At 38.7% G+C, this 21752-nt stretch overlaps 1 protein-coding gene across 1 annotated transcript; it reads left to right on the forward strand.

Moving 5' to 3' along the window:
* The first annotated feature begins 17456 nt into the window (after positions 1–17456).
* LOC147457831 (putative glucomannan 4-beta-mannosyltransferase 9) lies at positions 17457–20209 on the forward strand. Its single transcript, XM_086511705.1, has 2 exons — positions 17457–18293; positions 18670–20209. Exons 1-2 carry the CDS (start codon positions 17631–17633, stop codon positions 20026–20028), a joined length of 2022 nt encoding a protein of 673 aa, XP_086367831.1. The 5' UTR covers positions 17457–17630; the 3' UTR covers positions 20029–20209.
* Positions 20210–21752: the final 1543 nt, after the last annotated feature.

The raw sequence follows: 21752 nt of genomic DNA on the forward strand, positions 1-21752 counted from the left end.
ATTCTACCATAAGCTCTCATACCACTTGTTGGGCTAAGGTGGATCAACAAGACTAGCGTTCATAATGAATAGTAGACAATTACACTAATGATTAGAGAGAGAGAGAGAGAGAGAGAGAGAGAGAGAGAGAGAGAGAGAGAGAGAGAGAGAGAGAGAGAGAGAGAGATAGAGATAGAGAGAGAGAGTAGAATCAAAATATAACCCAATGCACCTTTCCCAAGGGTCAAGGGGCAACTCTCCAAAGGTCAAGAGTGGATCCAAAGAATGTGGAAAAGCCATGCTAAGTGGGATGGTCATTTGGACTCTTGTGCAACTCATCTGTCATGTGTGCTAGGCCATGTTCCCTCACATGCTTACATGGTGACTAAATTGTTGATTGTACAAGAGGTCATTCCCATACAAGTTGAGAGGTTTAGGCCAAAGGCCATAATCCCAACAACCTTGATACTTTTAATCGATGATATAATCATTGCCAAGAAGTCTAAAAGCGAGATTGGCAGCTTGAGAAGTCACTTAGCACAAAGTTCGTTATGGAGTATAGGTCAAGAGTGGCTCCAAAGAATGTGGAAAAGCCATGCTAAGTGGGATGGTCATTTGGACTCTTGTGCAACTCATCTTCCATGTGTGCTAGGCCATGTGCCCTCACATGCTTACATGGTGACTAAATTGTTGACTGTACAAGAGGTCATGCCCATACAAGTTGAGAGGTTTAGGACAAAGGCCATAATCTCAACAATCTTGATACTTTTAGTCGATGATATAATCATTGACAAGAAGTCTAAAATCAAGACTGGCAGCTTGAGAAGTCACTTAGCACAAAGTTTGTTCTGGAGGATTTGGAGATGCGAGTTCTTTCTTGGTAAGCGTAAGGGATAGAAAACATGGAATACTATAGTTGTCTTAGGGAATCATCTAATATGTAGGGGGGAAAGGCTAAATTTAGTACCTCAATATAGGCGTTTGAAAACCTTAGCAAGAATGATGCTCCCAAGCCTAATGTTGATAAAGCATGATATCTAAAAGGTACGACAAACAAGTGCTTATGCTTTGGGAATAGTGATGCATCCATTGTGGGTTACATGGATGTAGATTATGCAAGTTGTATGAATAATTGAAGATTTACATCTAACTATTTTTTTCTATTTGCTAGATCAGCCATATCATAGAGATCATGTCTCCAAAACTATACGTCATCTTCCACCACATAGACAGAGTATGTGGCAGTTTTTGATACCAACAAGGAAGCTTAGCTCACTTAGTAGAATTCTTTTAATCATATAGGACAATAAGAATTAGTGAGGCATTCCCAATCCTCACTGAGAGCTCCACCAACACTGTGTGTCCGCTCCTCTTCTCCCTATCACTCCGCATGCACCACACACTCTTCAACCTGAATCCATATTTACAAACCCATCACTTTATACCAAATCACATGATGTATACGTACTTGTGAAGTATATATTGGAGTTGCTTAATTACCTTCTTGAGGATAAAAACACCACTTACATCTAGTGGGTGTCTAAGTACAAGCAACACCTCAGCTTGGCTTTAGATAAAATTATTGTACAATTTAAAGATGCACACATGCTCTTTTTAGTCTTGGATGGCCTAAAGTACATAGGCCGTGGATTATCGCCCACAGTAGAGTTATGGCCATATGATTGATAAGCATTGTGGCTTCATCACATCAAAAACCCCATTTTTGTACATCTTCACTATCATTAACAAATAAAAATCTATTTCGTGTTTTGCAATTGTCATCATTCTTTATAGCAATTCTTGAGTGGTTTGAGTTGTTTGTGTTCATTATTAATCTTATATGTCTACTACATCTTTGTCTATTGGATAAAGTACTTAAAGTTAATGGTGTAGATTTTGTTTTGGTCTTGAAAATTTGGAGTTTTTGAATAATGACGTAGTGTTTGGTATGGTTTTTTGAGGGTTTTCCTTGCCAAAAATGGCCACAAACACGAACTTGGTCATTGGGGCTAAGATTGATTACGATAAAGTGCAATGCATCCTGCAAGAGGAGTCCTACATGTTTGGAATGGAGGGACTATCATTATTTGTGGGAAAGACATGGAGCAAAAGGGGCTCTAGGATGAGCCTCTTACGACAAGCAATGGAGCGGGTTAGGAGCACTCCTTGCAGAGTGTCTGGACATGCAAAGAGAAACTCACTATTGAAGATTTCAGACTTGTAGCATAAGGGTTTGGTAAGGTGATTGTTGGCGCACTTCATCCTGAAAGAGCATGCATGCCAAACAACAACTAGATTGCAATGTACTGCATACAAGAGTTTTTAAACTATCTTGGGACGAAGGGTGAACTTGGCAGACCACCTACATAATGTAAGTGTGGGCTTTGGAAGGGCCAAGAAAAGGTCCCAACAACAAAGAGAAGAGGCAAAGCCCCATGAAGAAAGAGGCATATTGTGCTCTTGTCAAAGAGCATGATCAAATATTGGAGCTGGCCACCCAAGGGATAACATTGATGGCTTAAGGGAAGGACCAAGGAAAGGTCCCAACAACAAAGAGAAGAGGCAAACCCCCATGAAGAAAGAGGCCTATTGTGCTCTTTTCAAAGAGCATGATTAGATATTGGAGCTTGCCACCCAAGGGGCCAAAATTGATGGCTTAAGTGGAGAATACAACCTTTCTACAAACAAAGCTTGCAAAGAAAGAGGCAGGAATAACAAAGCTTGAGGAAAACGTAGCTTCTCTCAAGGCCATCATGGCATGATACATAGAAAAATACATGCCTCTTACCCCCGAGAATGATTTATTTGGAATTGATGACCTATTGGCTAATGAGTATGAGCACCAAGGCATATGAACCACCATATGTTGTAATGTTTATGAATCATGATCAGTAATTGCAAGTATATATATAAATGGACAAATCAATTTAACGTGCCTTTGTCCTTTGGTTTTTGCTCTATAAATTTGTACATGTGTAAATTACCAATTTAAAGATTTAACACATTAAAGAATGCTCAACATTTCTACAATTCGTGCCATTACAAAGTTTAGGGTAGGTCACTCTTGACGTCGAGCATTGATCTCATCTTGGTTGGAGTTCTTTGATGCCACATGCTAGAGTTCCACTTTGTCTCCTCCATATTGTTTCCACCACACTAGAGTCGTGTGCTTCTTGACTGCCTCAATGTGCCGTATGTCTCCAAATCTACCTTCTTTATTAGCAGAATCAACATCTTGGTAAAAAGCCTCCCTACCCTCGTCGCGCGAGGGGAGCAACTATTCACATACCTTTTTGAAGTCTCATGTGACCCCTTTGTTAGAGACCAGACCATGTAGGGTCCAAAACAAGTGTCGTCCCATGCAAATTTTGTATATGCATTTGGGTCGAGCACTTCTTTAGCCCTCACTACTTGTGCCTTTTCTTTGGCAGTAAATTGGTTAGGTTCTTTTGTTTTTTTGGTTAGCTTTGGACTTCAACCAGTACACCTTGACAATAAAAAAATTGTTGGTGTCCACAATCATTAGGACCTCCACATGAGCTTGCTAATACCATATACCTTCTCTATATAGCACCAAAAAACTAGTGATTGGACAAGAGACGTGCATCTTTGGACAGTGGCTTGATAACCTGGATATTTTGAGAGGAATCCCTCCCATCTTTGATCAAAAAAACTCTTTGTCAATGCTAACTTAATAGCTTGCATCTCATCCAAAGTATAGTACACAATTGCAAAGCGGGTTTCACAGAGATTTGGAGGGCCTTGCTAGGTGACTTAGCCCAAAACAGGGCAAGGTGAATTGATGCTCCCTGATAAATCTCACCACATGGTCGGCATCTAGCAAAGATTTCTTTACAAATGGCATTTTTCCAATGTCTTTCAAGAGAAGGTTTAGTGTATGAGCGGTACATGGTACCTACATGAGCCCAAGGTACTTCTCTTGAATGACCAAGCTTGCACCCTTTTAGTTGGAGGTGTTGTTGGTCGCAATTGCTTTAACATTTTGGCCCCCGCTATGTAGTTGATGGCACACTCATACACATTTATTAAAAACTAATTATCTGCTCTTTTAGAGAGGTATCAATAGCCTCCAAAAACATTGAACCCTTGGGGAAAATCACCATTAGGTTGATCAATGGTTTTTTTGGTAGTTGGTCCACCCATTTAGTGCTATGGTACAACAAAACATTGGTACAAAATCAAGCATTGTTCACTTAAGTATCTCCTCTGTGGTACCCTTAACCTTATCAACATATTTTGTACCCATTTTTTTAATAATTGGATAAGACAAATCCTTTTTTTTTTAGTGGACATCAAAGCATTCCTAAAAAGGAGATTTCTAACGACATTGAATGAAATCCCACATGCCATGAAAGCCTTTGTCCACTTTAGGTGCAACACATATATGTGCCGCGTTTGGAAAACTATTTGCAATGTTGCAGGGTAGTGCGCCCACTCCTTGCACTTGGTCTCACTTGTGATGGTCCTGTGACACTTAGCAAAGGAACCTCCATCCACTGCCCTCTTAGCCTTGGCACACTTATGTTGTCACCTTTAGCATCCTCACATACTTCCATCATCGAGGCTTGCATAGAGGCTCCAATTGTATCTAACCCAACCTTGCATCTTTTAGGAAGCCATCCTTTCTCTTTGCATTCCTTTAGCTTGCAAAGTGAACCCGAATATAAGCAGGTAGTGCTCCACAATCCGAGACATTTTTACCAAAACCAAACAAGTGCTCCTCATGCAAGTTACATTGCCATTCAAGGCATGGGCATAGGTGTTGCATTCTCATTGCATTGAAGCTTGAATACATTTTTGCCACGGTGAAGCCCTTGCACATATCCCTACTCCTTTCCTTGCACCATAGTTTTTGAGCATTACTACTACTTCCTACAATGTTCATGGATTGTAGGTTAGTTTTTCATCCATATAAGTGCTATGGGTAACCAAGTACATGTGATTTTTATAAAACTACAATGAAATTTAGGGATACAGAATTTTAGAGTCTAAACAACATTCACCAATGAACATTGACATATGAGGCTACTAGTTTACTTGGAGGTAAAAAGTGCTAACTCATAAACAACCAAGTAACTCCAGTTGACAATCCATTATCTATGTTCTTAAAAGTAGAAGTTCAAAACACCAAGAAACACTTAAAACATAATTCTATGTAAACATGGAGGTAAGAAACAAAGCTCAAATTACACAACTAAGTTTTTCTCAAATTCAGCATTTCTCAAATTCAACAATGACCTTATCTCCCCTAGGAGGTAAGAGCCATTGGCTCAAAAAAAACTAGGAGTAAGGTACCATCTATGCTCACTTAAAAGAAAGAGTGTTAGCTCAAAATCAACTAAACAAGCCCTATTGTATTCCCTAACTACAAATAGAGACTATTTGGAGATAAGAGTATCATCTCATAACAACCAAGAGGTTTATTTATTGCTTTTTTGTTGTCCACTTGAAAGTAAGAACACGGGCTCATAACAACCAAGAGAAAGAACTCCTCACACCAAACCAATCTTAGAACAAGTGCTCAAAAAACCATGAGACCAACTACTACATTGTTGTTCAAAATTCATTCTTAAGGGGTTAACTAACTTTCTACCCTAATCCACAAGGTAAGTGAAATTCACTATCTTAATTTCGTAACACCCTAAACCTATATCATATGTTAAAATCGACACCTAACACATGACACTATTGCTTTTTTCCATGCCACATAAAAGATAGCAAAGCTATTGGTTGTCCACAAAGGTAACTGAAATTCACTATCTTCATTATGTATCACCCTAAACCTATATCATGTGTTAAACTCGACACCTAACACACGATGCTATTGCTTTTATCCATGCCACATAAAAGATAGCAAAGCTATTGGTTGTCCAATGACATCAAATAATTGAAAGGAGATGGAGCTAAAAGATTTTGTAAACCTCATCTATTTTCAATATTGTATTAGCTGAAAGGTAAAAACTAATGTATCCTATATTCAAGCTACATTCAAGTAGCCAATTTATGATTTCTTAAAGTCAATTCAAATTTTCACTACTTGGGTTAACATTGTAGCTTATAAGGTGAGAGAAGCTAACCTGGGTAAAATCTACGTTTTTATGAGTCATTTATATCGATTGATAGTCTTATTGATTGATTAGAAAGTTGATTGATAATGCTATCGATCAATATGTAAAAACATAAACGACATTTTTACAAAACAATGATGTGTCACCATATAATATGTTTTAATAATATGGAAAAACATATTATATGACAATTTCATTTTTAAAAAATTTATCATGCACCCTAGCATTTAAACAGAAGTCAACTTGGAAAGTGCATACTCTGGAGCAGTTAACCTTGGCACTTTTTAGCCCATAACTTTAAGAGGCACAACCATGAAGGTTTGCTAGTCCCTAAGGCATGACGCCAGCTAAGCAAAAATAATAAAATTTGGAAAGCTACCCAATTTATTGGGTCCACCCGATAAGCCACCCCAATTATTGGGTCGACCCATCCATAGAGTGTTGTTATTGTGGCATCATTCTCCCAATTTCTACACTGTACTCACATCGTTTTCCCTTTTCTTTTCTAATTACGTACTATCACATTGTGAAAAACATTCTAGTTCTTTAATTAGTTTATGAGACATGTTCATTCCAAAAACCTTTCTAACCATATTAAAAACATTTTTTTGAAAACAAAGGAGTTAGAACATTCTTCTCCAAGACACCCTTGGAATAGATTGTTACTATCGTGGCATCATTCTCCCACTTTCCACACTGTACTCACATCGCTTTGCCTTTTGTTTTCTAATTACTACCACATTGTGAAAAACATTTGATTTCTTTAGTTTATGAGACCTCTTTGTTCCAATGGCATTTCAAACCATATTAGTAACATTCTTTTGAGAACAAAGGAGTTAAAACATTCTTCTCCAAGACACTCTTGAAATATACTTCTATTAGAAAATTATACTTGCACAATCAAAATAGATCTCTATATATATTATCCAAAAACCCTCCCATCTTGAACATTCTATATTGCTTGGCAATTTACATGGGTGTACTCCCACCAAAGCAACAATGGTGCGAATGTGGATGTCGTTTCACACCATGTAAAAACCAAGGCCAACCTAAACATACTCCCATCATAGTGATAATGGTGCACCATGGGCATCTTCTCACGCCACAACAATTGCCACTTGATATCAATGCTAGTACAGAGAGTCTACGATAAACTATATTTAACAATCATAATTTTCTAGTCAACGAGTTTGCCCCAAACTTTTCTTTCCTATTTTACAAGCAAATGCCGCGTTTTTAGGAATAACCCCTATGTTTCGGTAAGTGTTTTGCTTAAGATCGATTTCCTATTGACTTTCTTTGGTCATGTATCAATTTAAATGATTTTTTAAACCTATATATCATCTGTGGTGGGTATACTTGATATAGCTTCCTCATGCTCCACTAATGCTGCCACGTTACTGAGACCGGTCGCATGGTCATTTGTCGCTTGATCTTGAACTCTCTTACATGGTGCCAAAAGGTATGTAAATAATAGCTACTACACTTGAATTACTTTATTAAATTTTTTTTTTTCCATAGTAGCCAAAAAATGCACTAAGGCTATCCGATATACTCTCATGATTTTTGGTAATTTAATCTATTTATTATCTTTATTTTAAGGCTAACTTTAGTATAAATGTCTAACTTATAGATTCAAAAAATTTAAGTAAATTCTCTAATAATTATCATAGGTAGATATAGCTAAGGGTGATCTACCATAAATCTTTTGTAATTAATTAACTTTTATTTTAACTTCTCTACTCAATATATATATATATATATATATATATATATATTTATTTATTTATTTATTTACTTATTTATACTAGTAATAATTAGAAAAATTTGGGTTTCATTATTCTCCTAATTATCAAAGATTATTATACTAAAAATTTATGAAATTTAATTTATTGTTACTTTTGTTAGCTAGTTTTAATTTTTGAGCTTTTAGCATTATTTCAACTAAAAATAGCCCAAATTAAATAGAAAATAATCTTTATTTTTGTTTTGCAAAAACTATAGAATTTATTTAAGGTCAAAATCAAATTTTAAATATAAGTGATTTGTTTTTTATGGTCATACGAATAATTAATATGGATTCATATCTCTTAGGAATTCTAAAATAAAAGAGAAAATTCAATTAGCATAAATTTATCTATGACCTTTCTTATATCTTAATGGTTTGAGGGAAATGAAATTCAAATTAAAATTTTCACACAAATAAATTTTCTCTATTTCAATAGCCCAAAATATAATTGTGTGGCTAAAATTTGACAAAAATTGATGATGCATATCTCTTAAATCATGCACCAGAGAATATCATTTTAACTTTACTTTGACTAATTAAGCTATATTTAAACTAGATTTCATCAATCAAAATTAACCTTTTCAATACCTTTCTTAAATACAATTGTATTATTCAATCGATAAATTAATGATGCATTATGCATAATTATCATTCCTACTTACCCAATTATACTTAGTCATGCATAATCAATTAAACATGTTAAGAATGATCACTCTTGTTTAGGCAACAAGATGTGTATGGAGATTCTAACATGAAGAGAGACTTGACATAGTTGCATAGACTTTCCAAGGAAAATAGGGCATAATAACGCTTGATTACCTCATAAATCAACTTCATGTATTGAATTCAAAGTGGTTGGTGGATGCCCTTCTCTTGGGAGAGGGATATGCTTCAAGTGTAGCAGAGTATGTCCAACACCATGTGTGTGTGAGTGAGAACTCTAGGCCTTTTCATAGGTTGTCCCAAGCAAGAAGCGTGCGAGAAGCTACCCCTATTGCAAGAGCTAGCAAATTTTGTGGCACTTACAAATTTGTGGAGTTTTTCTTTGTGACTCTTTAATATTATTTTTATAGTTTCTTATTATATTTAATGTGGGTATCATCATTAGCTTTGTTCTAACCAACAGCAAGGGGCATGCGAGAAGCTACCCCTATTGCAAGAGCTAGAAAATTTTGTTGCCCTTGCAAATTTGTGGAGTTTTTCTTTGTGACTCTTTACTATTATTTTTATAGTATTTTATTATATTTAATGTGGTTGTCATCATTAGCTTTGTTCTAACGAGTAACTTCCAGAGCCTACATGATGACCGTTTCCAAAGTGGAACCCATACTTTGAGTTTGTACTTCTAATGTTTGCACTAACCTCTATTGCCAACATATTGTAGATAATTCATCTTTTCCTCTTACTACATGGACACCATCAAGAACAAACCTTGTCAAAGAGAAGAAGCCAGATAAATGCTCACCTCCTTTTTGTTTTGTTTTTTTTTTAGCAAATGTCAAACATTTGAGTTCTCTTTGATGAATTACCTCTCTATAGACCCAAATGCCATCTATAATGCACCATCATAGTGCTTATTCTACTTCCTTCTTCACCTACATTATCTTCTTATACAAAAATCCTCCAATTTAACACTCTCATTTGATTTACTTTCTTGTAAGTTACTCTCCTTCCAGATATACCTAATGGGAAACACCCGAGTAGTTTTGAAACAAAGAAGAATACCATCAAACATGGCACTTTTACTTACTTGCATTATCCGGTGAGCTATAAAATCAAAAATCCCTAAGGACATGGATTTTACTTGCACTACATGAAATTAATGTTAACCTCCTCATGTGATTTGGGATGATTGACAACCCTTTCAAACCTACAGCACCTTGGTGTCAATAGGTAGTAAATGTTTTCTCTTTTATATGCACACAGATTTTGCCAATTTAGGCAACGTGTAAATGTTCATTGTGGTGTAGATTGGTCGATTTAGGAAACACTAGTTTTTTGTGCAGATCTATCGATTTAGGTAGCACAAGTGCATTAGGCAGCACGAGTTTTTAAATTTCGATAGATGATATTTTTGATACATAATTTCAAACATTGTTTTGACAAGTATGATTTGTAGATTTTTAACCTAGCAACTTAGGACCATTGCTTTTCTAACAGAGAGGTATGGATAAATATGTATTTATTGCATTAGGGAGCCATGTACCATCAACACTGACCTCATGATCCTACCAAAAGCAAAACCAGAGACTACGTATACAAGCCAATAGACAAGAGGAGAAACAAACTAAAGTGGGGTCAACCCCCTTCTTCTACGCTGAACAAAGTCACCTAGAAAAAAAAACTGCTACAAATTAGCACCTTGTTGCTGGCCATCGTTGCCTTCCCAAGGAGAGGTGAGAGGGAAGGTCTCTCCCACTGCCACAAATTGAGTGGTTGGAGCATGCAAGGGGATTGATGTGGGAGGGGCAACTAGGTGCCCCCCATTAGGGTAGACCTCTACTCTCTGGCACTCGCCAAGCCGCGTAGATCGGGAACCACGAAGACCTTCCCTCATCTTCTACCATAGGCAACTCTTGTGAGCCTCCTTGCTTAGAGCCCCTTGTAGGCCAGGTGAACGGACCTTTCATGGCCGCATGCCCTCCTGCTTAATATGTTCCATATTTCTTATGATTTTCACTTTGTGACACATATTACTCTTTCTATCTCTACAAAAGAGCATGCTTTGAACATACAACATTATGCATAAATAATCAAGCTATTGTGTAGTTCTAGTCTCTTGTGCATTGAGTCTCTATTAATTCTTGTCTAATCTCTTTTCATTTGGGTTTGAACCATGAATGGTACACTAGATTTTTAGCCATGATTCCTATCATTATGCTCATACATTGGAGTCTCTAGTTGTGGATGATAGTTATAGATAGGCTCAAGCTGACCTTCCCTCAATCTCAGATGTTGAAATAATATCATTATCAAGTTGGTAGTGAACTTCCAAATATTTGAAGAGTTAGAGAGGGACCTCATTTAGAGATTAGAAGAGAAGAAGGGCTAAGTGGGGCATTTGTCACCACGTAGTTGTGTATGTTTGAAATCTCTAAATATGCGCTAGTGTTATAGATTGGCCTATCGACAAGTCTATACCACTTTATATTTGGATAACTTTGTCTTGTTTTTTTTATTTTGAAACTTTTGGTAGTTTCAAATTCTAGATTGGCAAGGTGATGACATGGGAAAGCATGCCCTGTGGCCACCTCCCTGCCAAAATTCCTTCCACAGTTATTTTCTTATGTAGATCTAGATATACTCACCTCATGTTCTATAGGGTCTTGTATCTTTGAAAATCTTCAATGTTGCTTTAAATATTGTATCCCACTAGTTCTCATAGATACACATAAAAGTAATTCTTAAAGAGTTTGTTAGATATATGTTATAAGCTTATACATTGATAGTATTTATACATGAATCTTCAACATCAATGTTCTTACTGCCTTAGAATTTTTTATTTCAAAGGCAACATAATGGTATTTTTGAGGCATGAAGTACCTTGCATACTTTTTGACTTGAGTCTCTATCTTTTTCATTTTTGACTTGCAGTATTATAAACTCCTCACGTAAAATTGTCATTTTGCTCGCATATTGGCAATTCCACAATAAAATTTTCAAAACATTTACTGCAAATCTTTACCGTGTTTTGTAGAGAGAGAGTCCAAAATGGGGTGGCCAAAGAAGAGAGAGGGGGGGGGCAGAAAGACATTTTTTTGCAAATTAAATATTTTCGTCTTTATTGTCATTTCTATTATCATTGCTATTATTGTAGTTGTGACCACTAGAAGTACTGCTCATACTGCCAAACCCCGCTTTGGCGCTGATATATTCAGATTTTGGTACTTCTTTCTATTTTGCTTGTGAAAAAAATCTAAATAACATGATACTTTTATCAAAAAAATGGTATTGAGGCGTGAAACAATGGTCTTTTGGATAGGTTAGGTTGTGCAAGGCACCTTGCCACTCCCTCACTAATGATGACCTGCAAGTACGCATTACGGTCAAATGTGGACAACTCTACACAAAACAGAAGAGGCTTGCACTCTTCTCTCAAACATCGCACACATTTCACCTAAGCGAATGCATCCTTGCATTCATTGCATACTCTAAAAGGCTTTGCACACTGGTGGCGACGAGCTCTCTTGATGTGAAGAGATGTTGAGCAAGGAAAAAAATAAAGGAGATCTTCTTGAAAGCAATCCTCAAAAGTGGAAGCACTCTCGCATTGCGCATAACTGTTGGCTCCACTTGCACCCATAACTCTTCAGAACAACAACATAAGAAAACTTGTGAAGGTGGATGTGAGAAAGGGGGAGAGGTTATAACCAACATTATTACCTCTAGCATTATCGCACAATACTTTGAGCCAAAATATTCAAAATTGAGTACTTCTTTCTATTTTTTTAAAATTACAAAGCATTTGATATATTTTTTTAAATAATTGTACAAAATAATGATAGATGGATTGTTGGGACATAGATGATCTGAAGAAAAGAAGTTCAAGGTGAGTGACATTGGTATCATGTTACAAGCAAATAAAGGTAAAGAAGGTAATCATTCACCTGCTTACAATTGCTTGGAGGGGTTACTATATGTAAAACCTATATATCGTGTGCAGTCAAGGACTATTTAAAAAACCCCTTAGCTATGAAATTTTTCATCAATAAAAGGGATCCTTTTTTTATTCAATCTGTAATTCTTTTTTGAGATCATTTTTTCAATACCCTTCTGTTTGTGAAAATGTGAGAAACTATAGAATAAAGTAAACTCTACTATTGTACGCACATGATAGGCATTTTTTCACTGTAGTGATCTCCCCAAGCACAATTACATTGAAAAACTAAGTTATGATACCTCATTGTGTGATGCACACTATTAGAGTCCACCATATAGATTCAATTATCATGCCGCCTAGACACATTTGCAAACCACTTGCACTCAAACATAAAGGTATAAAAGGTTCTAAAACTGACCTTTAGTATCCTTCCAAGAGTCCCACAGTACCAGGCTTCAGCAACATTTGTGTCAAAGTTGCCCATGATGATGCCACAATCCACGGTGGTTCAAAGCTCGTCAATGTGGCATGTACAAAAGTGTCGACCCTTTGACCACATAGAAATAAAGAAAAGACACTATAAAATAGAAAAAAATATACAATCAATTAGGACGATAAAATCAAGAGAAAACTATGCAATATGGCTTAGGCATACGAGTACTCTACCTTTGGTATGCAACCTTGTGCATACTCCCATTCTTTTTCGGTGATGTCCTCTCTGCGTGCCTTTACTTCGGTCATTCTCTCATGGATCCAATCGGCACTAATAAGATCTAGAAAACATGAAGGTGTCAAGGAGTCGGGGATTCCCTCATACCTCCACGACCTTGCTTTCATGGTTCCCTGTCTTACAAATTCCTTGCCTTTGCCATTGTCCACAAGTCCGCCCACTTGGGTATTACCTTTGCATTGGAGATGCAAAAGTTGTTGACCACCACTGAGCATAGATCCATATCCATGTTTAATAATTTTTCCTTAACCACATGAACCAAGAGGTGGGGATGCTCATTTGAGCCACCCAATTTTGGGTGCCCCAAATGAGCATATTTATTTTTTACCTACATAAAACATATCAAATATCAGTTGCATTTGGAAAATGTACAAAAATAATAATAATAAACTTTGAAATTACACGTCATACCTTACCTGCATAATTTGAAGCACAAAGGGTACGTTGTGGTAATCTATACATGAGTGGATCAAGAACCCCAATGCCATGATAAAAAAGGGACTATATCCAAGAGAAAGTGTTCAACCATTTGGTGCTAAGCTCCCTTACTTAGTGCCTACATACATGCATACATACACGCATAAATATGTATATACATAGCCTCACATCTAAACATTCCTATAAGGACACATATTTATGGAGCACTATACACTCATAATGAAATACATATATATATACACATATATATGGAGCATCTATACACTCATAATTAAATACATAGACCATCATCATACTATTAGACCTAAGTAGGGGCTAGCAGTGTCAATAGTATAGTGGCATCTCTTTAGATTTCATCACAATCTCAATCTTGGTAAAACCAAGGGTACGCAACGATAATCCATACTTAAGTGGAACAAAGACCGGACCATCACAATTAGAAGGAGACTATATCCGAGAGAAAGCGTTCAATATTGGGTGCTATGCTCCCTTACTTAGTGCCTAAATACATGCATATATGCACACACTCACATAGATATTTATATACATGCATACATATATTTGTACATACATGCTCTTTTTCTCTCTCTATGCCTCTCTTTCTGTCTCTCACCACCAAATCTTTACCTAATCTATATGCCCCTATCTACACCTTAACGTTACCTAACTTCTACACACCTCTAATCGAAGTAAATAGAGAGGGCGTATAAAAAGAGGTAGAATAGGTGTAGACTAGGTGCAGAGAGAGAGGTAGAGAGATTTTTATATCTATCTTTCTACCTTTCTTTGTATGTCTATTTCACACCTAATATATACACCTCTATTCTCTACATAATCAAGATAGAGAGAGAGGACGTTCAAAGAGAGGTCGACTAGGTGTATAGAGAGATGTAGATATATTTTTATCCACCTATCTACCGCTCTTTCCACACCTATTCTACAAAGAGAGGTAGATTACATGTATACATAGAAGCTCTATCACATACACATATATACACACACATATGTCTACGTACATACACACACACACACACACTCATATACATACGTATATACAAGCATACATATATACATACATTCACATAGATACATATTTGCATATGTATATACACATACACTATTAGACTAAGTAGGGGCTATTAGTGCCAATAGTCTAATGGAACCTCTTTAGATATCATCACAATCTCAGTCATGGTACAACCAGTGGTACGTTGTGGTAATCCATACAAGGTTGGATCAAGGATCACAATGCCATGATTACAAAGGGACTAAACTCGAGAGGAAGAGTTCAAACATCAAGTGCTATGTTCCCTTACTTAGTGCCTACATACATGCATATACACACAGATATATACATATATACAAGCATACATATCTACACACTCACACATGGAAGTATATACAAATATGTACTATAAGTATATGCAACAAAAGAGTTATATACACCCGATCTACAATCTCTCTTCTCCTTACTATCCCTCTCTCTCTCTCTCTCTCTCTCTCTCTCTCTCTCTCTCTCTGAATCTCTCTCTTTCTCTTTTCTACCTACTCTCTCTCCTGGGGCAGTCACTTATCAAAATACCCCTGTATCACGTGCGTTCAAGAGGTAAAAAATAATACCCCAAGATACATACTATACTTACACTGTGAGCTTATTTAAAAAACCCCCACCCCCCTCTGTATGTATACATTTTTATACATTTTGGTCTTTTATTAATCCTCTCCGGTTAACTCACTTGATATCATACACATTCTAAAAAGTGATCGCCCCGGGCTCTCTCTCTCTCTCTCTCTCTCTCTCTCTCTCTCTCTCTCTGATAGATGGACTCTCTCTGAATCCCTCTCTCTCTCTCTCTGATAGATGGACTCTCTCTCTCTCTCTGATAGATGGACTCTCTCTGAATCCCTCTCTCTCTGATAGATGGACTCTCTCTGAATCCCTCTCTTTCTCTTTTCTACCTACTCTCTCTCTCTCTCTCTCTCTCTCTCTCTCTCTCTCTCTCTCTCACTCACACACACACACACACACACACACACTATTTCTCTGATAGATGGACTCTCTCTCTCTCTCTCTCTCTCTCTCTCTCTCTCTCTCTCTCTCTCTCTCTCTCTCTCTCTGACTGATAGATGGATTAGCGAGAGGAGGAGAGAGAGATAGACAGAGTTCACTATCTCTCTAAATCGCTCTCTCTCTACTCTCTCTCTCTCTCTCTCTCTCTCTCTCTCCCTAGCTATTTCTCTCTAATCTCTCTCTCTCTCTACCTACCTACGATGCCCTTTTCTACCATTTCTATACTTTCCCTCCCTTTAAACTACTAAAAGAATTTCTCCAAAATTCCAAAAATAACCGTGTTATTCTCACAAACATCTCCAAATGCTTCTTTTTTTTTTTGCAACTCTTCATAGGAAGATTAGTTTTCCCTCAACCTAAGATGAATATAGAACTAACAATGTGGGCTCTAAAGTTGAAATAGCTTATTTTTGGCAGACACAAATGCCTCTATTTGTGAGCTTATTGTAGGAAAGAGACTAAACTATGCAAAAGCTGAAGCGATGCATCTATAATTGATACAAGGCTATTTTGAAAATTTGAGGTGTATTTTGGGAATTCTATCAATTTCATGACTATTTTGGTGATTTTCCCTTTCTTTTAGCATAAGAACGTGGCACTCAAAGTAAATTGTATGCTCTTTAGAAGGGGACTTGATTAATGCTCACATATCCTGGTTGGTGGTATAAACTTCTCTATTAAAATAAAAAACATGTTATTATGGTTTAGGACTCTAAATTTTAAGTTCAAATTTTGGGCATAAAAGTATAAATTCTAATAAATACCTTAGATTTTTGCAAAAATCACGACCATCATGCTTGCTTAGATTTTAAGGAAAACCTCGATTGTCTAATTAGGAGGTTACCCCTAAATAGAAAGGCCTAAAACATCATTGTTTTGAGCAATGGACTTAACTTTTACCAAATAAATTGGTCTTAGATAATGCTCACATGACTGGCTTCGTTCAACCAAGCCTTACTAATGTGATTATTGCACATTTGCAAACAACATGCAAAGGTGCAACTAAGAACTGCCTAAGTAGATCCAAAACATTGTTCTACTGACTCGATTTACAAGTATTTCCCAAAAAATTGATGATTTTCTTTTGGCCTATACTAACATAACTATGTAACATTTTGCAATTTTACAAATTGCACAAGCAAAAGCCAAAAGCCAGCAAGTGCACCATAATTGCTTGCAATGTAACTGTTTATAGGTTTTATGTGGATTTTGCAACTAAGCATTGTATGTGACCATGTATGCACGAGGCTTAGTTACTCAAAAAGTAAGTAATAATGATGTGGTCATGCATGCATCAGATGTTACTGATGCAACTATGTCAAAATTGCCATATGAGACGAATAATTGGTGCACATGTGACGATGCATGAGGCACAATTATTCGATCAAAAAGTAACGGAGAACTATGCATTGTGTGACAATTGCCTAGAACTAAACCTTGTAGCTGATAAGGAAACCGCGAGGGAGCTGCCTCTCCGTGGGCATGTTCTTCCTGCTTAGCAATCAAAATAAAAACTTCTCAAAGTTTTGTTTACTACAATGAGCACTAGAGACTGAGTTTGAGTGATGATAGAAAAGACTACAAAAGCTGGAGTCCGTCCAAGCTCCCTTGTGATTCTTCCAAAGTTACTACTGGTATCCTTGTTATCGCTTCGCGACATGCTCGTCGTCAACTCGCGGCCGACGCGGGCTCTGTGTCTGGGTGGGTGGTTACGTGTGTGTGTGCGTGCGCGCGCGCGCGTGTGTGTGTGTGTGTGTGTGTGTGTGTGTGTGTGTGTGAGAGAGAGAGAGGCATTCGCATGCGTCTATCCAGAGATGCTCTTTCGCAAATGTTACTGTTCAGCCTCAAGAGCTACTTACATATTATACCCCTCGTGAGTACTAGCAACAGACAAACTCGCTGTTGAGTTCATTCACTTGATTTGAGCTCCAGCTATGGCTGTTGCAGAGCAGGAGCTTGCGGTAGCTCATCATAGTCAAGCAACCCCATTGCAACAACAAGAGCAGAGTACTAACGATGTGGAAGAGCTTGCTTCCCTGTTGCATCCACATCGCCACAGATCAGTAGTAGTACCCCAACTAAGCCATGCCCCCAAATTCAAGCTCTTTCTGCACATATTGTCAAGCTGCTTTGTCATCGCCTCTCTGGCAGCTAACTTCAACTACTTGGCTTTCAAGTCTCTCCTATATGCGAGGAATATTCGAACGGTGGTCTCAACAGCACCATGGCTCTTGATCTTGTTGCTTTGTGAAAGTGCTTACTTTGTCGGGAGCGTGATGGCTGGCATCGCAGATCACTTGCTGCCCTCCAGCTCACGGCCAGACCTTACACTCGGAGATGATGGTGATAAGCCAGCTTCAATTCATGGCAAGCACGCGTCTCTCTTTCCGAGCGTCAATGTTTTCCTGCCTTGCTGCAAGGAACCCACTGACATCCTTGAAGACAGTATCAAGGCAGCCTTAGCGCTTGACTATCCGCAAGAGTGCTTTCGAGTGCTTGTGCTCGACGATGGGGGCGATAATGAGCTCAAGGCTTTCTGTGACACTCTTCAAGTGGAAAATGGTTCTCAACAGCTGCTTTATCTTCGCCGAGAGAAGGTACTTTACAAGCACTAAACATGAATTTACCCTCAGTTCTTACACAAGAAGTTTTGGACAAATTCTCACAACATTTCTCACACCGTGACTTACCTCAACATCATGAGCTTCTGTGAGGGAGGCAACACATACCTAGCTAGGTAAGATTGGGGTCCCCTAGGTAAGATTGGGGGCAGGGGACCGCCTGCCCGGTGGGGGGCTGGTGGTCCCTTGCCAGCAATCATACCTATCTAGGTATGCGGTGCCTCTCGAGCAGAAGCTCATGATATCATGCATTGTATGAAAAACACTGAGAAAGACTGCGTTTTCCTACATGAGAAAATTTCTAAATCTTCTTGTGTTATATAATTATATCAATCATCATGGCACATGTCAGGTACCAGGAGTGCCTCACCACTTTAAATGTGGAAACCTCAACTATGGGCTCAAGCACTCGGATGCCGAGTACGTCGTTATGATGGATGCAGACATGATACTACACCCATCATTCCTGAAGAAGGTGCTCCCACACATAGTAGGCACGGATGATGTGTCATTCGTGCAAGTGCCGCAATCTCACTACAATTTGCCTAAAGGAGACCCATTGAATGATGCATGTGTTTTCAGCTATGAGAGAGTTTTGGTGCATAGGGATAGCGCGGGTGCGGCGGCAAGCATAGGAACCGGGGCTATCTTTAGAAGATCCCACCTCAACATGATAGGGGGATTTCAGCATCACTCCATAACAGAGGACACCGTCACCTCCTTTGCTCTATTCAACCTTGGCTTTAAATCAGTTTACTTGACAGAAAAGCTTCAACTTGGCCTCGCCCCTTGGTCTCTAAAAGCTTACATCAACCAACGACAGCGTTGGGGTCGAGGCGCCTTTCAACAGTTTGCCAATACTCACAAAGCCATGTTGGCCCCAAATAGCAGGCTTAGCTTCATACTCAAGGTTTGCTTCATTTGGCACACACTATATTACTACTTGTCCATCATTAATGTAGTTTTACTTGCCACCATGTTGTGTGTGCTTGCCCTTGGCTTGCCTCTAACCCCAGAAGGCATCTCTCAAGACCTCAATCAGCAGTTGTTGCTCTATCTCTCTGTGTTTATGGTGCTTTGGCGGCTCGCTTGGTACTCCCTGTGGTTTGAGCTTCCGAACTCGATCCAAAGCCGAAACCGGGAGGAGTCTCAATTCTGGTGGATGACACCATATTTCTGTGAAATAGTGATCGATAGTATTTTTAGCTACCAAAACACCTTCACCTTCATACCAACCTCCACCATTGATCATGAGAACCGCTCCGTGCGACATACTGATAGAAGCGGCCAGCTTCTCACGCACCTCAAGCAGCTCAAGCATGTTCGCAGCCATATCACTTTTATCATCCTTGCCGCCGCTATAGTAGGCTCCCGAGGATATATGGCTGTGGACAAAGTAAAGCAAGGTGACTGCCAAAGCATTGGGCAAATGATGGGCATATCCATGTTTTTGATGACCACATGCGCACACATGCTGGTGCCCATATTATACATACTTTGGCCAACTACGCCAGATCCCACACAGCGGAAGAGCCTCTTGACATATAATGGGGATGGGACACCCCTCTTCGATCCCAGACGATCGATGTCCTCATTCCACTGGCCTGTGCTTTTCTATGAGGTGCTGTCTTTGGGGGCACTAGCCTTCTGGTCCATTACCCTTTACCTTTCTTTGTCTGGCAAGCGAATCCCTATGCGATGGTGCCGATAAACGAAGTGGAGCAAGCCATCTGCAGTTTATAGGCTAAACCTGGCACAAAGAAGTGCCAGCTTCATTGTACATTGCTGCAACTTAGCCATTTAGATGGCAACATTCCACTACCAAATTATACAATGTAAACACACAACTAGAGCTAACCATTTTAGACTTTGGACTTGTAACCTCCATGAACTGTCTTTGCAACGAAGTCTGACGTATGCATTCCTTCAGTGTCACCCGATCGCTCTCGGTTCTAAGAACGCACATACTCACACAAAAACATGTGCACATTGATCTAAGGGTGGGTTCACAGTGGGGAGGCGGAAGAAAGGAAGTAAAACGCCAATATCCGGGTGGAGGAGAGGTGTTTTGTACTCTTCCACCGTCTAGTTGTTCACACAGGAAAGAGCGGAAGAGGGAATGGGAGTTTTCTTCCGCCGCCTGATGTGAACATAGTGGAGAGGCGGAAGAGGGAGTAAAGGACAAACATAAACTCTTTATTTATTTGAAAAGTATCACATGATATAGAATATGATATTTTCGTGCTGATGTGGAGGGTGGAAGAGGGGATGGGCGAGGGGGGGGGGGGAGGGGGTCGGAAGAAAGGAAAGCAATCTCTTCCACTAGGTGGCAATAAAAAGTTTGCTTGCCTCCGCCTGATGTGAACAAGCTTGTCCATTTGGCATAAGCTCATTCGTGAGCAGCATTTCAGCAGGACTTGCGCCGCCTGATGTGATTCCAGCCTAATATTGAGACACCCATCACAATGGTCTCTCTCTCTCTCTCTCTCTCTCTCTCTCTCTCTCTCTCTCTCTCTCTCTCTCTCTCTCTCTCTCTCATATATGTGTGGACGTGCGCGCGTGTGTGTGTAGATATACATATACATATGTCTACACCACTAGTCTTGCTTGGTGGGCCTTGCTAAATCATATTATAGCAATGAATAATTAAACAAATATGATTTTGACAGGTTGTATGGAGCCAAATTCATGTGTATTGGATGTGATATATGCCTATCATCTTGGTGGCTCATGCCAATGCTTCCAAAATCAAGAAATTGGTTTCGTTTTGGGTTTCATCCATTAGGTCAAAGGATTGTAGATGTAAGCTTCCTTGCAAATGGAAGATGCTCTTGCCTCATGAAGATCCTAGTGCTGCAATTGTCCTCATCGTGTCTTTGAAGGCTTGTGCCAACGATAGAGATTTGTGTAAATGCCGCGAATTGCACAAAGAAATTGTCACTGGTGGGTTTCTAAAAAAGAATGTATATGTCGGCAACACCCCTGTCAGTGTGTATGCCAAATGTGGTGCACTTGAGAAAGAAAAAATAGTGTTTGATGAGCTCCCCTTCAAGAATGAAGCTTCATGGAATGCCATATAGGGAAGCAGGGAAGGGCTTTTCTCCCAATTTGGATACACAAAAATTTCCTGGAATTTGTGTGCATCCATTAACTATACAATATTTTAGGAATCAACCACCATTACCTGGTGCTATCATAATGACATATGTGTAGCTAGAAGAGGTTAAACAATACGGACCAGTAATGTCAGTCAATCATGTCATAGTTATAGCAGCATGAAATAGGATTGATGTGGAACTCAGCTACATCATAAGAAAAATTCAATAATCGACCACCATACGTTGCTTCAAGTTCATCTAGCTGCAACTTCCCATCTTGGACATTCAACATCAACCCTTCATGACAAGCATTGCCAGCAAGTGGGATTCTCTCATT

Source organism: Adiantum capillus-veneris, chromosome 5 (assembly GCF_014529385.1).
Source record: "Adiantum capillus-veneris isolate H3 chromosome 5, ASM1452938v2, whole genome shotgun sequence".
NCBI lineage: Eukaryota > Viridiplantae > Streptophyta > Polypodiopsida > Polypodiales > Pteridaceae > Adiantum > Adiantum capillus-veneris.